At 31.6% G+C, this 12,495-nt stretch overlaps 1 protein-coding gene across 1 annotated transcript; it reads left to right on the top strand.

Moving 5' to 3' along the window:
* The first annotated feature begins 10,128 nt into the window (after positions 1-10,128).
* On the top strand, positions 10,129-11,341 carry LOC111906057 (ethylene-responsive transcription factor 1). The gene has a single exon (XM_023901793.3). The coding sequence runs from the start codon at positions 10,213-10,215 to the stop codon at positions 11,134-11,136; it is 924 nt and encodes a 307-aa protein (XP_023757561.1). The 5' UTR covers positions 10,129-10,212; the 3' UTR covers positions 11,137-11,341.
* Positions 11,342-12,495: the final 1,154 nt, after the last annotated feature.

Below are 12,495 nucleotides of genomic sequence, written 5' to 3'. Positions count from 1 at the left end.
AATTGAACACATCAATTCCAGTCAGGGCTCAACCAAACGCTTTAGATGTCAAAACCAAATCATTGAGGGGACCATAGATATATCGCTTCTCCTATTAAGATACAGGGAACAAATAAACTTCGACTACATAGTAGACATAATATAAACTGTTTATTTGCCTTTGCCTTCTTTTTGTCCCTAAACAACACCAAAAAAAAAACAAAAGACTACAAATTACCACAATGATCCGGTCACCATGATTTTATTTTATTCATACTTTCATTTTATTTACAAAAATATTTTACAATTGAATAGTTTTTTTTTCAGAACAATGTTGTAACAAAAAGTATGCACTAAAACAATCAAGAAAATTGAAATGAATTCTCAAATAAAAAAATCCAAGTGGGGTAATAATACCGACAATGCAATGTGTTCAATGAAATCCTAAATAAGATACAAAAACTGATACATCATACAATAAAATGGTTGAAATGTATAAAAAAAATCCAAAAAAGCATTAAATGATCCTAAAACATTTGCATAACCAAGTTCAAATAAGCATTAAAATGACGTTTAACAAAGATGCAGTTGAAGATGGCGGCTACCTTATAATCGTCTTCATAAAGATACCACCATCAATATACAAACATAGCAGACGAAGTACATCCAAAATGATAGGCCATAAGGTAGAATTTATAAGATGAAACTTATAAGGCAATGAATAGTTTTTTCCCTTGAATTGTTTCAACTTATTAGGAATTAGAATGTTGTTGTTTTGTGTGAAGACAAAAAAATATTTTGTAATTTTAGGGGAAAAATAGAAGTAATTAACTACATTACTTTCAAAACACAAGTATGGCCTTGTTCTAGATTAAAAATACAAATATGTTAGTATATTTTGTTAGAAATAAATGTAAGTTGTTTACAATATTTTTTTTTTGAAGAATCTATTTATAAAATATTGATCGATGACAACAAATAAAGTAAAAGATATATTCTTTAAGACGTTAAAATTTAAATGATAAATATCTTCATCACGATTAATAATGAGAAATATTAAGAAGATTATGATTTACAATTGAAAACTGACTACTAATTTCATTTAAAAAAAAATAAAAAAAAATGTTTTATGTACAATTCCAAAATTATATTTCAAATATTGAAGTGGAAAAACTTTTTAAAAAATATTTATTTTTATAAAAATATGGTTATTGCCATGTAAAATACTAACTTATATTTTTATTAGTATATTTTGTGTAAGAAAAAAAGTATGGGTGAAATTGGTACGGTACCAATTCGTTTTTTCTTAAACCGTGTACTGTACCAACTATACTTGGTATAAAAAAATTGCTACCAGTACCATACCAAATATATTTGGTACTAATATATTTGGCTGCCAACAAGTTTGGTTGGTACAAATTGGTAATTAAATATACCGACTTATTTTATTTTTCTATTGTAAGATTTTAAAATAAGCAAATACATCGGGTAATTTTGATATTTAGTAAAGAAATTGGTTATGTAGTTCTTTTAATTTACAAAATAATTCTATTGAAGTAACGTTAAAGTAACATTTTAGTTTTGTGTTTTAACATGTTAATAACTATCGACTAATGCAACCAAATAACTTATATAACGTTCTTAAAACTCTAAACACTAAACACAACTGACAATTAAAAATTTGAAATATACGATTTTGTTTATATATATATATATATATATATATATATATATATATATATATATATATGAATTGGTTGGTACCGTATTACCATAGTATTCAAAATTTTATACTATTACCGTACCAAGATTGTTCAATTGGTACGGTACTACCAACCAAACATGTTGGCTACCAACTTTCTTGGTTCGGTTGGTAGCATGTTGGTTGGTTTTCCGTGGTACAATTTTGACAGCCCTAAAAAAATACTTTATTATATCAAATTTATAAGTTTTACTTTATTTTATTTAATTTTATAAAAAAAAACAAAACCAAAAGTCTTGTCTATTACTAAAAAAAATTACATCATTCGTTTCCAGCTAATTCGGCATTAATGGGTACCTAGGTAATAATCAAGCAAAGTTACCAAATAAATTTACAAATTCATTATTATTTAATACACTTAATTTGGAAAATGATTAGCATCGGTCAATGACAACTACACATTTTTCTCACACTTAGTTTGGAAAGCAAGCCCAACATAAGCAAACTTAACAAATAAAACTTCAAAAATAAAGTTCTTGAAAGAGCTTGATGAAGGCCTTACAGGGGAATCGACATCAGCATGCCCGTTTAAACTTTGGGACCTGATGTAGAAGAGTTCTCCAATAATACATTATTAGTAGGCATCGACATTTACTTTAACACCAAAACATAAAAATAACTGAGGTAAGAATAAATGAAATAAGAATAAACGAAAGTAGGATGTTATCATAACAAATAAATGAAAGTTAGCTGCTATTTCTTGCATTTAACCCTTAACTTTCAAAGTATTAAAATTAATAATTTAGTATATATAAAATTAGCAGTGGGGTCCTCTAGACAAAACAAAAATAAACAGATAATTATGGACAACTCCTCAAACCTTTTGATTGCAGCAAGAATAATTGATAAAACACTTTTTCATAGCAACTATGTTTGAGATTAGCACTGGAAATATCAACCAAGCAATGTGATCCTATGAAAGATACCATCTGAAATCTTCACCACCATAAAGCAAACTCTCTTTGTACCCAAATTTCATTTGGCATTTTATATTTTCTCAGTATTCACCATATAATGTTTAGTATCACAAAGATCCATCAACATCATAAGTAAATAATGACCAAACATCAAGGGAAAACTCGTCCAAATCAAAGGAGAAACAAATTTATAATTTCAATTCCCTATTATAATGAATCTGCATCAATTTTTTGAATATGCCACACAACCAAATGACCTGTAAGTTGACCATATCGTGTTTTCACCATAAGCAAACATTATTTGAACTATATCAAGGACCAAAAACAACATGTAACTTCCAATTAAGACAAACTAAATTTTTTTATTTCTTATCGTCACTAGAATCCATCAGTAGTGGACACTATAATCAAATGCATAATCGTCCAGATAGAGGGCAAGATGAATTTCACCGGATGTATATAGAACTTTTAAGCTTTTGGGGTTTGAACTTATAAGTAAATTACATGGATAACTCAATTGAATAGATAATGTATGTAATCTGTTATTAGAAAATGAAATCATGTTTATACTCTTTAAAACACTTTATCATAAGCTAAATGATGGAATTAGGACATACCTGATTCGATATCAACAAATTTTGGCCCTTAAGATTTGAACCTATAATCCAACTTAACAGAAATCAAGTTAGCATACATTTAGGGATGGAAATTTGAACCCTTAATATCACTTAACATAAATCAAACAATACTAAATCATAAAACTCCCTAACATCTGAAATTATGAATATTACCTTAAGATGGGAGAGAGGGTAGAGAGAAAATGACACTTACCGAGAAAAAAAAACAAAGATGGTCGTTGATGATGGGCCTATGTGTCTATGGGTATTCCTACTGGTTCGTGGTGACATCTATTCGGTGGTATACTCATTTGAAGATACCTCCATGAAACAAAAAACTTGAGATAAAAGAATATCAATAATCCATGTAAAATCGAAGTACCAACATCTCTTTGAAATAAAGAATATCAATAATCGATGGAAAATGCTTACGGGTTTGATGGTTTGTCTTCAATGTCAAACGAAAACTCGAAATTGTTTCATGAGATGGGTTCTAGGGTTTTGGCTATGGCTGATGGCCATGGAACTGGAGAGCATTTTGAGGAGGCGTATTTGGAAAATGGTGGTGGGTTGTGGGCAGATTAGGTTTTCGAATAAAGAAGACAAGGGTGAGAAACCAACGGATTTTTGAAGGATGAACAAAATTAAGACTAATGGTGGGTTTTCTAAGGTGGTGGTGTTGGCAGTGAAGCAATAGCAGATCTGAGTTCCTGTATGTTGGTGGTTCAGAGGGGGAGCGATGACTGGGTCTTGAAGTTGTTCGCTAGAGATAGTAGATTATCAATGGAGACGGAGGTGTGTGGTGTGATGGTTGGGACGATGGCTTATGGTGATGATTAAATACCTAAATCATCCGTAGGTAACAAATCCCCGTTCTTCCTTCAATATTTATTGTTTTTTTTATTTAAACGAGTCTTGCTAAAAACTAGGGATATATCGGAGTTGGTATTAGTTTTCTTGACTTTTTCAGATGTTGACCCAATTAAGATATATGATTTCGTAATGCATAAAATGAATGTACATAATACAGTAACAGCTTGTACCTCTTAAAATTCAGCCTTTGACCAAATATGCATATGAAGGTAATATATATATATATATATATATATATATATATATATATATATATACACACACACACACACATTATTTACGTAAATTTTGGTTCTATTTTTATTAATTACAAAGATATTTGATGCTTAATTAGTATAAAATCTTTTTTGTAGCAAAAGAAGGCCATTCTCAAGGAAAACGACTAAAAATGGATAAAGCTAGAAACTTAGAGGCTGGAGCTTGAGTAAAAGAGGAAAAGAGAGGAAGAAGTGTGCTTAAAGAAGATTCCATGACATGGAAGTCTCTAGTCCACGACATGGAGTCATAGAAGCTTCCCGATGAATATGCGAAGACTTGAAGCCCACACGTATAAAGTGTCCCCCACGGCGTGGTAACTTATTTATGGCAATATATATATATATATATATATATATATATATATATATATATATATATACACACACACACACACACATCGACTTTTAGGTTGAATTTTGATGGAGTGTTGTTGCTACCAATGACTACAAGCGATGAATTCCTTTGGAAAAACCATTAGGAGAAAAGGAATCGATTGGAGATCAAGTATTCAAACAGATCTACACAAAGAACACAAGAAATCATTCAGTTTGCTAGTTTAAATCATGTCTATCCTAGTTTACTTTGTTTTTATGAGCTAAATAACCTAACTTTTGCTTAGATCAACCTACTACAATGAGTTGATTTCAACATTTATGGATTAATTTAGTGTGGCTTTAACTTGTGTTTGATAGATCATCACCCTAGTGTGTTAAATTTCTAACCTTTATTTCTTTTTGTTCAAGTTATGTACAGTTAGATGATCAATTTGATTACATGGAGTTGTTCTCTAGTTGGCTATGATATATAAATTACTAGATCTAGAGATAGAACAAATCATAGAGTTAGGTGGTAAAAGTTAATTGCTATAACTGTGGTAGAGGGCATTATTGGTATTAAATATGTGCTTAATTTACTTGTCTTGTTCATGGAGAGGTAATAATTAGATCTTATCATTCATAGTCCAATTAACCTTCAAATCAGTTTAGTGTCCAACTTGGTACTTGACCATTGTAATAGTGGTTCATGAATTGATTAAATTCTAAGAAATTGGAACAAGGTCACTAGTAACTTTATAACTTGGTAACCACATAAATAGTCCATATTATTAGAAATTAACCATAGGAAAAAGGTGACTCGAAGCTAAACGAAAGTGCTTGTTATTCTTGATTAAAAAAAATTGTTTTCTAGTATTTGCTTTTGTTTAAAGTAATCTTTAGTTTAGTGCTTAATTTAAGTTTTACTGAACTTTTAAAATAAATTAACCCCCCCCCCCCTATTAAAGTTATTTCTTTTAGTTTATTTTTTAGCAATAATTTTGTTTTAAAATTATGTTCCCTATGATCGAGTCCTTACTTGCTCTACTATACTACTATATAGAGATGAGATCTGAAACTTGAAACCGGATGAGAATCGGAACTAGTATAACCAAAATATGCTAAACCAGTTCGGGTTTGGTGTCAAAAAAGTAGTCATATCTGGGTTCTGGGTATTCCGGGTATGGGTTCGACGGGTCTAAGTATTCCAAGTTTTAGAACCGGATTTGGAAGATAGAACCGGAACTGGGCCTAATGAACTGGAATTGAGTTTAATGGATCTAAACCGAAATTTAAAGGGTTAATATTTTTTTACACACAACAAAATAACTGAAACATCATTGCTACCGAGAGAAAAAAAGTTTCTCTTTATTCTCTGGTCAATAGCCACAAAACAAGTATTATCTTATTGCATTTTTCTTCAGTTAATTCCCAATTGATTTCATATTGTGTGGGATTCTTACATCCACCAAAATCTGAAATGGCGCCAACAAGTCTAGATTTTTTTGTACGATTCCTTTCCCTTGTTCCCTTCTTTGATACATTTTTTTTCCAATTATACTAACTATTTTCATTTAATTAATTAATCACGTAAATGTTTTTAATGGCTTATATAATCTAAAGCTTTTTTTTCCTTTGTTTGTTTTTATTACAATTCTTTTTGCTTTTGTTTCAACTTCTAGTTTATGTTTGGGGATGATTTATATATACTCACCTCAATTTGATTCTCCACCACCAAGATGGGTTCATTGTGCTCATGGATTACTCTTTTACCGGTTCTAAATTTCTAGGTTTTTAGTTCCATTTTTCGGGTTTCTGTCTCTTTCCGGGTCTAATACATGAATTCAGTTCTAATACATGAATTCAGTTCGAATTACTAATTTCCTTTTCCAACCTGTTCCTTATGCATTTTACCCGGATAGAAACTCGGAACCGAACTGGAATCGGTTCCTATATACCAGTCCGGTTCTCGGTTCTTATAATCCACCAATTCCGATTTTTAGGTTTTCCAAGTCCGGTCAACCGGTTTGGGTTTGGGCCCACTTTCATCCCTACTACTACGTGACTAGGTACACTGCCAATTGTGTTTCAGCTGGTAAAATTTGTTAGGGTTATAAATTTTAAAGCTCTTTAGTGAGTTTAAAACACCATGAACCAATAGGAAAATGATGATATTAATTGGTCGTTGAGTGGATAACTATGGGTTGACTGTAGTTTAATTTAGATAGAATGATAATCCTTAGTCTAAAGCCTATATGCATATTCTTATCTTATTAAGGCTTTGAAGTGGGATAATCTGTTCGACTGCCTATCTGGCTCCCAACTATATGAGGCTACATATTCATGAGGCGATCGTCAGTCTTAGCATTGGCCCAGGTATGGATATGGTTCTGACAAGAGGCCGATGATTGTATGATGGTTGAAAGCCGATAACAGTAGTGACTTAGAGCAAGTGGAAAAGTATAATAGATGAATTGTATGATTGTATTGTATAATATGTGCATATGGATAGGAGGTTTGATTGTTCAACGCTAGCGCCGAGAACTTTGTTTACATGGATTCATTGTTTGTATACTAGAATATGCGATATATTGAGGAACTCAATAAACATTATGCTTACAGTTGTGGATAAAATGTTTTGAAGGTTGTTCGTGTGAAGAGCTCGACGAGATTGTACACATGCATCGAAAGTATTCGTTCTGTAGTTTTGGTAAACCTAACCCTGATAATGTAGGGTTTTTAATAGAAAAAAATGTTATTCCATGGTTTTTGAAACAAAGGTTTAATTGGTTAATTTCGTAAATGAAAATTATATCTATAATTTTTGGGACGTTACATGGGACCTATAGAGAGAATGTGGGAATGTAATTTACTTGTTGATACCTCCTATCTAAGAGATACTTGTAGTGTTAGTGAGCGGACAACGTCATGTGGATCTGTACATAGTTTTTTTTTCCCTTTTTATATGTTGGGATATTTTTGTGCATTCGTCGAGTTTTAGAGTTGAAATTTCGCTTCTAAGTATTCAACCGGGGCTAAGGATGAGATTTTATATGTCGTAGAGACACTTTTGTCGGTAAACTACTACGTCCTCCACTTTGGTAGGCATAGTATGCTCTTTTACAAAAATGCTAGTGTTATCCTTGGATTATTTCGATATAAATAATCGTTGAAAATAATTTCAAATGTCGTTAACTATTGGTAATATTTATAAATAATAACATGATCCTTTTGGGGTGCCCTCATTACATAAATAAGAAACTAAAAAGAAATAGAATTAAGAAGAAAATAAGTCTATTAATTTTTTATGTTTAATAAATTAACTAGAAACTATTTTGGAATTAATTAAGAATTAACTAATTAATTCAGGGGGCTAGATATTAATTATTTAAAAGATTGACTAACTGGAATATTTCAGAACCCTTAAGGGATTAAGGGAACTCGAAATTTCCATCCTATATTTGATTGGGGAAGAATTTTGAAATTATCTCCATCCCTTATGGGATGGGTGATAAAACTTGGCAAGAGCTTTGAGGCTTTAGATGCTAAGGGTTTCATTCATTTTTATACATTAGCTTGAAATATTTTCCTTCTTCTTCTCTCCCTTCCATGGGACAAATTTCTTAACCTTTCCGATGGTTTGTAGAAATTTGACCATCTCTTAGTTTTCTTTTTATGATCTCTTTGTAGTCATTAGGCGTGGTTCCATTAGAGGGTCGAATTCTGTGTTGGTTTGTCTCATCCAAGAAACATGAGCATTGCTTAAAAATCAAAATCTGGAAACCTGATAGTCGCAGTTTGTAGGGCATCCCCCATGGCTGAGACGCGACTTGATGTTTTTCAAATTTCCGTATTTTGGCCGTTTTTTGAATTCCATTGATAAACCTCTTGCATTAAATATTATTTAAATTATTTAAATCTGAATATTCAATCGAAGATTAGTTATAAATATTAATTAAATAAAAATTTAAATCTGAATATTTAATTATCTAATTTTTGAATATTAATCGGAATATTAATTAGAGAATTAAAAACGAATATTTAAAAAGATAAAGAAAAAATTTAAAATGTTTAAATTAATGTACATATTATAATAAGATTATTATATGTATACGAGATTATGATAGACATGTATACTCACATGTTTAACAAAAACGTTATTGTCAGCAATCTCTTAGGTTCTGAATGAAGTCGGTTTGTAAAATCCCTTAGGCATATCACTCTCACTGACGGCATGTATTTTGATATTCGAGTTACCAAAGGGGTTTCATAGGATAATTGTTTGAAAGTTAAAAAATATTAACTAAAGTACTAAAAAGAATGAAAGGTTTTTATAAATCAAAATTCCGATTTATTGATAACATGATTCGTATGCTATCTATGAAAACACACATTTTATTTATATTTTGTTTATGGAACGTGTGTGGTTAACCGACGCATTAATGCGAGAGTGTAAGTTGGAAATGATATGACACTCGGAAAAATTATTTTGTTGATGGAACATGTGTGTTTAACCGACACGTCAATACGAGAATAATTTGGATCGAGGGCCATGCATTTTTTAATGGTTGATTCACCATCTATTATCTCATATGTTACATCACCGTCATAGAACTCAGATGAACATAATAAGTGATTAATATGTCATTGGCCCTACTTAATGGCCCTCATAACATAACTGAACACCATATCCTATGTGTTATGTTGAGATGGCTCTCTCTCTCTCTCATTTTATATTAAAAAATTTTAAAGGTTCTTTGGGATTATGAGTAGTTTTTGGGAAAATCATCTTAATAAAATAGTCTTTAGACTTGAGATGAGTGTTTTGATGTAATGTGTATACCATGTAGCCCTTGGAGTTTGGAGTTATGGGATGAATGTTTCACCTGTTTGAATAAAAATAATTCTTTGCTTTGCACAATTGCCATTAGGTCGTATAAAACAAACGCACAATGCAACTTGACATGTATTGGGCTGCTACGAACTAACTTTATAGACTTATAAAATATTTATTATTATTAGCTTGTATATTAACAAGTAACAATTTTGAAAATGTTATCTTAAGTAAAAAATATAATTTTTTTTTAAATGAAAACATTATTTTAAAATCATCAAATAAATTATATTTTTAAAATTTTAATAACATATAATGTTTAGTATCCATAAAGAAATAGTAATAGCTTACTATTTTAAATAAAACTATATAAAAATAAAATAAGAGACGTATGTAAAGCTATTGCATACTAAGAGACACCCAAAAATCAAAAATATTATATCATAAAAATAAAAATATGCAATTGATTGATTTGATGACGTTGATTCTTAAAAGTACCTAGTCTCTATTTTTTTCAAAAAAAATCTACTAAAGTGACTGCGCAGCCTCTCTCTTTCCATGTATATAAGACCAAGTGTGGTTGAACTCCTTGTTTCATTGCCATCATCTCTTTGCTTTGCTTGCTATCTTGTTCAAACCCTTAATAAACCAAATAACAATGTATGAACAAGAGCAAGTCGATTTTGATACTTTTCTCGAATCCATTAGTAAATATCTTCTTGATGATCATGATCATCCAGATAATTTCTTCCACGACCCATCCGGTTTGATGGTTTCCAATAATGATATGAGTATTCCGGCCATCTCTGAAGAGTCCTCGATAAATATTGATCAAGAAATATCATCTTTCTTTGCAGCCAACTCTTGCTCCGGTGAGTCATATAGCCGGAGTTCCAGCTATCTTATGGATGATCCCATCTGGCCATTGCCAAATTTGGATGACTCAGAGATCTCTAGCTTACTAGATGGTTACAATGACGATATTGTTGAAATCCCAAAAAATTCAGATCCTATTCTTGCCATAACCATTAACGAGTTGCCGGATACTTCAGCAGACATTCCGGCGACTTGCAACGATCTTTCCGGTACCTGCTTAGGATCAGCTATAAGCATGCCGTTGAAGTGGGATTTCTCAACAGGAAACGTGGTAACGTTTGGCGAGGAGGTTTTTTCAAGTGGGGAGGATCAGAAATCCCCGTCATATGTGAAGGACTTTAATTCTGATGAAGTGAAGAATTTTGAAGCTCCCCCATTACAATCACAGCCTGAGAGGAAGTATAGAGGAGTGAGACGACGGCCATGGGGGAAGTTCACAGCAGAGATGAGGAATCCGGAGAAGAAAGGGTCAAGATTATGGCTTGGGACGTATGAGACGCCGGAGGAAGCAGCCATGGCGTACGATCGAGCAGCATTTAAGCACCGTGGGTCTCATGCTTTGCTGAATTTCCCTCATTTAACCGAATCACACAATGAAAATCCACAAAGATATATCACAAAAAAACGATCATCACCATCACCATCTTCATCTTCATCGGATTCTTCAAAGAACAGCCATCGGAATAAAAGGAAAAGTTCCGTATAGGAAGAGTAACTTGAAAACTGCAGATAACATGCATTAATTGCTTATTTGTATCGTATAAACTATAAAATTGTCAATTATCGAAAATATATGCAGAAGGTTTTGTAGACTATATAACACTATTACTAATATATCTCTCGTTTGTTTACCGTAGCTACACTATCTATAATTCATTTACTATGAAAATCAATGAATTTAAATCTTATTATATTTTGGACAAATGAGATTAAGCTAGTCGTACGTATAAAACTTTCTCTACAATATGTTCAAATTCTTAGTGGCATGTGTCGGCTTATTATAACTCCCATGTCACGCCACAAAAATCAACGATGACAACGACTTCTTAAGGCTTTGCTTGTCGATGGAAGTTTGTTTGTTTGTTTTTTTTTTTTTTTTTTTTGTTTTTTTTTTTTTTTTTTAATTATAAAAAAGCATGGTGGTTAAGGTTAGTTTGAAAATACTTAATAGAAGATATTAGGCTTGAGAAGCACCCACCATTTCCAAGATATTACCATTTGTCTCAATTCCTAAACCACATTCGTAAGAACATGTGTTAGGCTAAGTAGGCCAAGTACTAATATACAGGGTTATCAAAAACCGCGACACAATTAAAACTAACCGTAAAAACTGCATAAACCGCAACCGCAATAAAAACCGATGGTGAGGTTTTCTGTTTTTCAAAAACCGTAAATTTGCGGTGTGGTGCGGTTATGAATATTAAAAACCGCAAAAAAAACGTATCGCACCGCATATATTATATACAATTTTTTTTATTAATTATTAATATATTAAATATTAAAAAGAAGACAAGTTTCATAGATAAAAGATGGATAAAATACCAGAAGACAAAAGTGTTGGTTTTTTGTTATTTTTAACTTTGAAAAATGATGAAATTAGATAATTTTAAAATATTTATTGTTAATTATTATTGATTTGACGTTTTTAAGATATTAGTTGTTTGTGATTTAAGTTAAATGTCTTATACCTTATGGTTTTTTTTTATTACAAGTAATATGTTTGAATTCTTAAAACCGTTTGAGTTCTAAATTGTGGCTAAAAACCACACAAAATAGTCGCACCAAATCTATGCGGTTAATAACCGCAACAAAAAAAAACAAAAAACAAAACCACACCGTAAAAATAACCGCACAAAGCAGTTTTGAAAATGTATTAATCGCAAGTGATGACGTTTTGGCTAATAACCGACCGAACCGCATCGTGCTCACCCCTACTAATATACACATATATCTTCTCCGAAGGGCTGCAGGGGTGCTTAGGTGACTAAGTAGGAATCAGGCCCAGGCAGTAAACCCTATGCTTCTTTCCCGTGTCGTGGATCATACACCGCTTTCATTCTGTTCT

This window comes from Lactuca sativa, chromosome 7 (assembly GCF_002870075.4).
Source record: "Lactuca sativa cultivar Salinas chromosome 7, Lsat_Salinas_v11, whole genome shotgun sequence".
NCBI lineage: Eukaryota > Viridiplantae > Streptophyta > Magnoliopsida > Asterales > Asteraceae > Lactuca > Lactuca sativa.
Note: the sequence above shows the minus strand (reverse complement) of the source record. Positions and strands in the feature narration are given on the sequence as shown.

What these genes read in the sequence shown, in the direction of transcription:
- LOC111906057 (XM_023901793.3), top strand. Translation starts at nt 10,213, where the DNA reads ATGTATGAACAAGAGCAAGTCGATTTTGATACTTTTCTCGAATCCATT.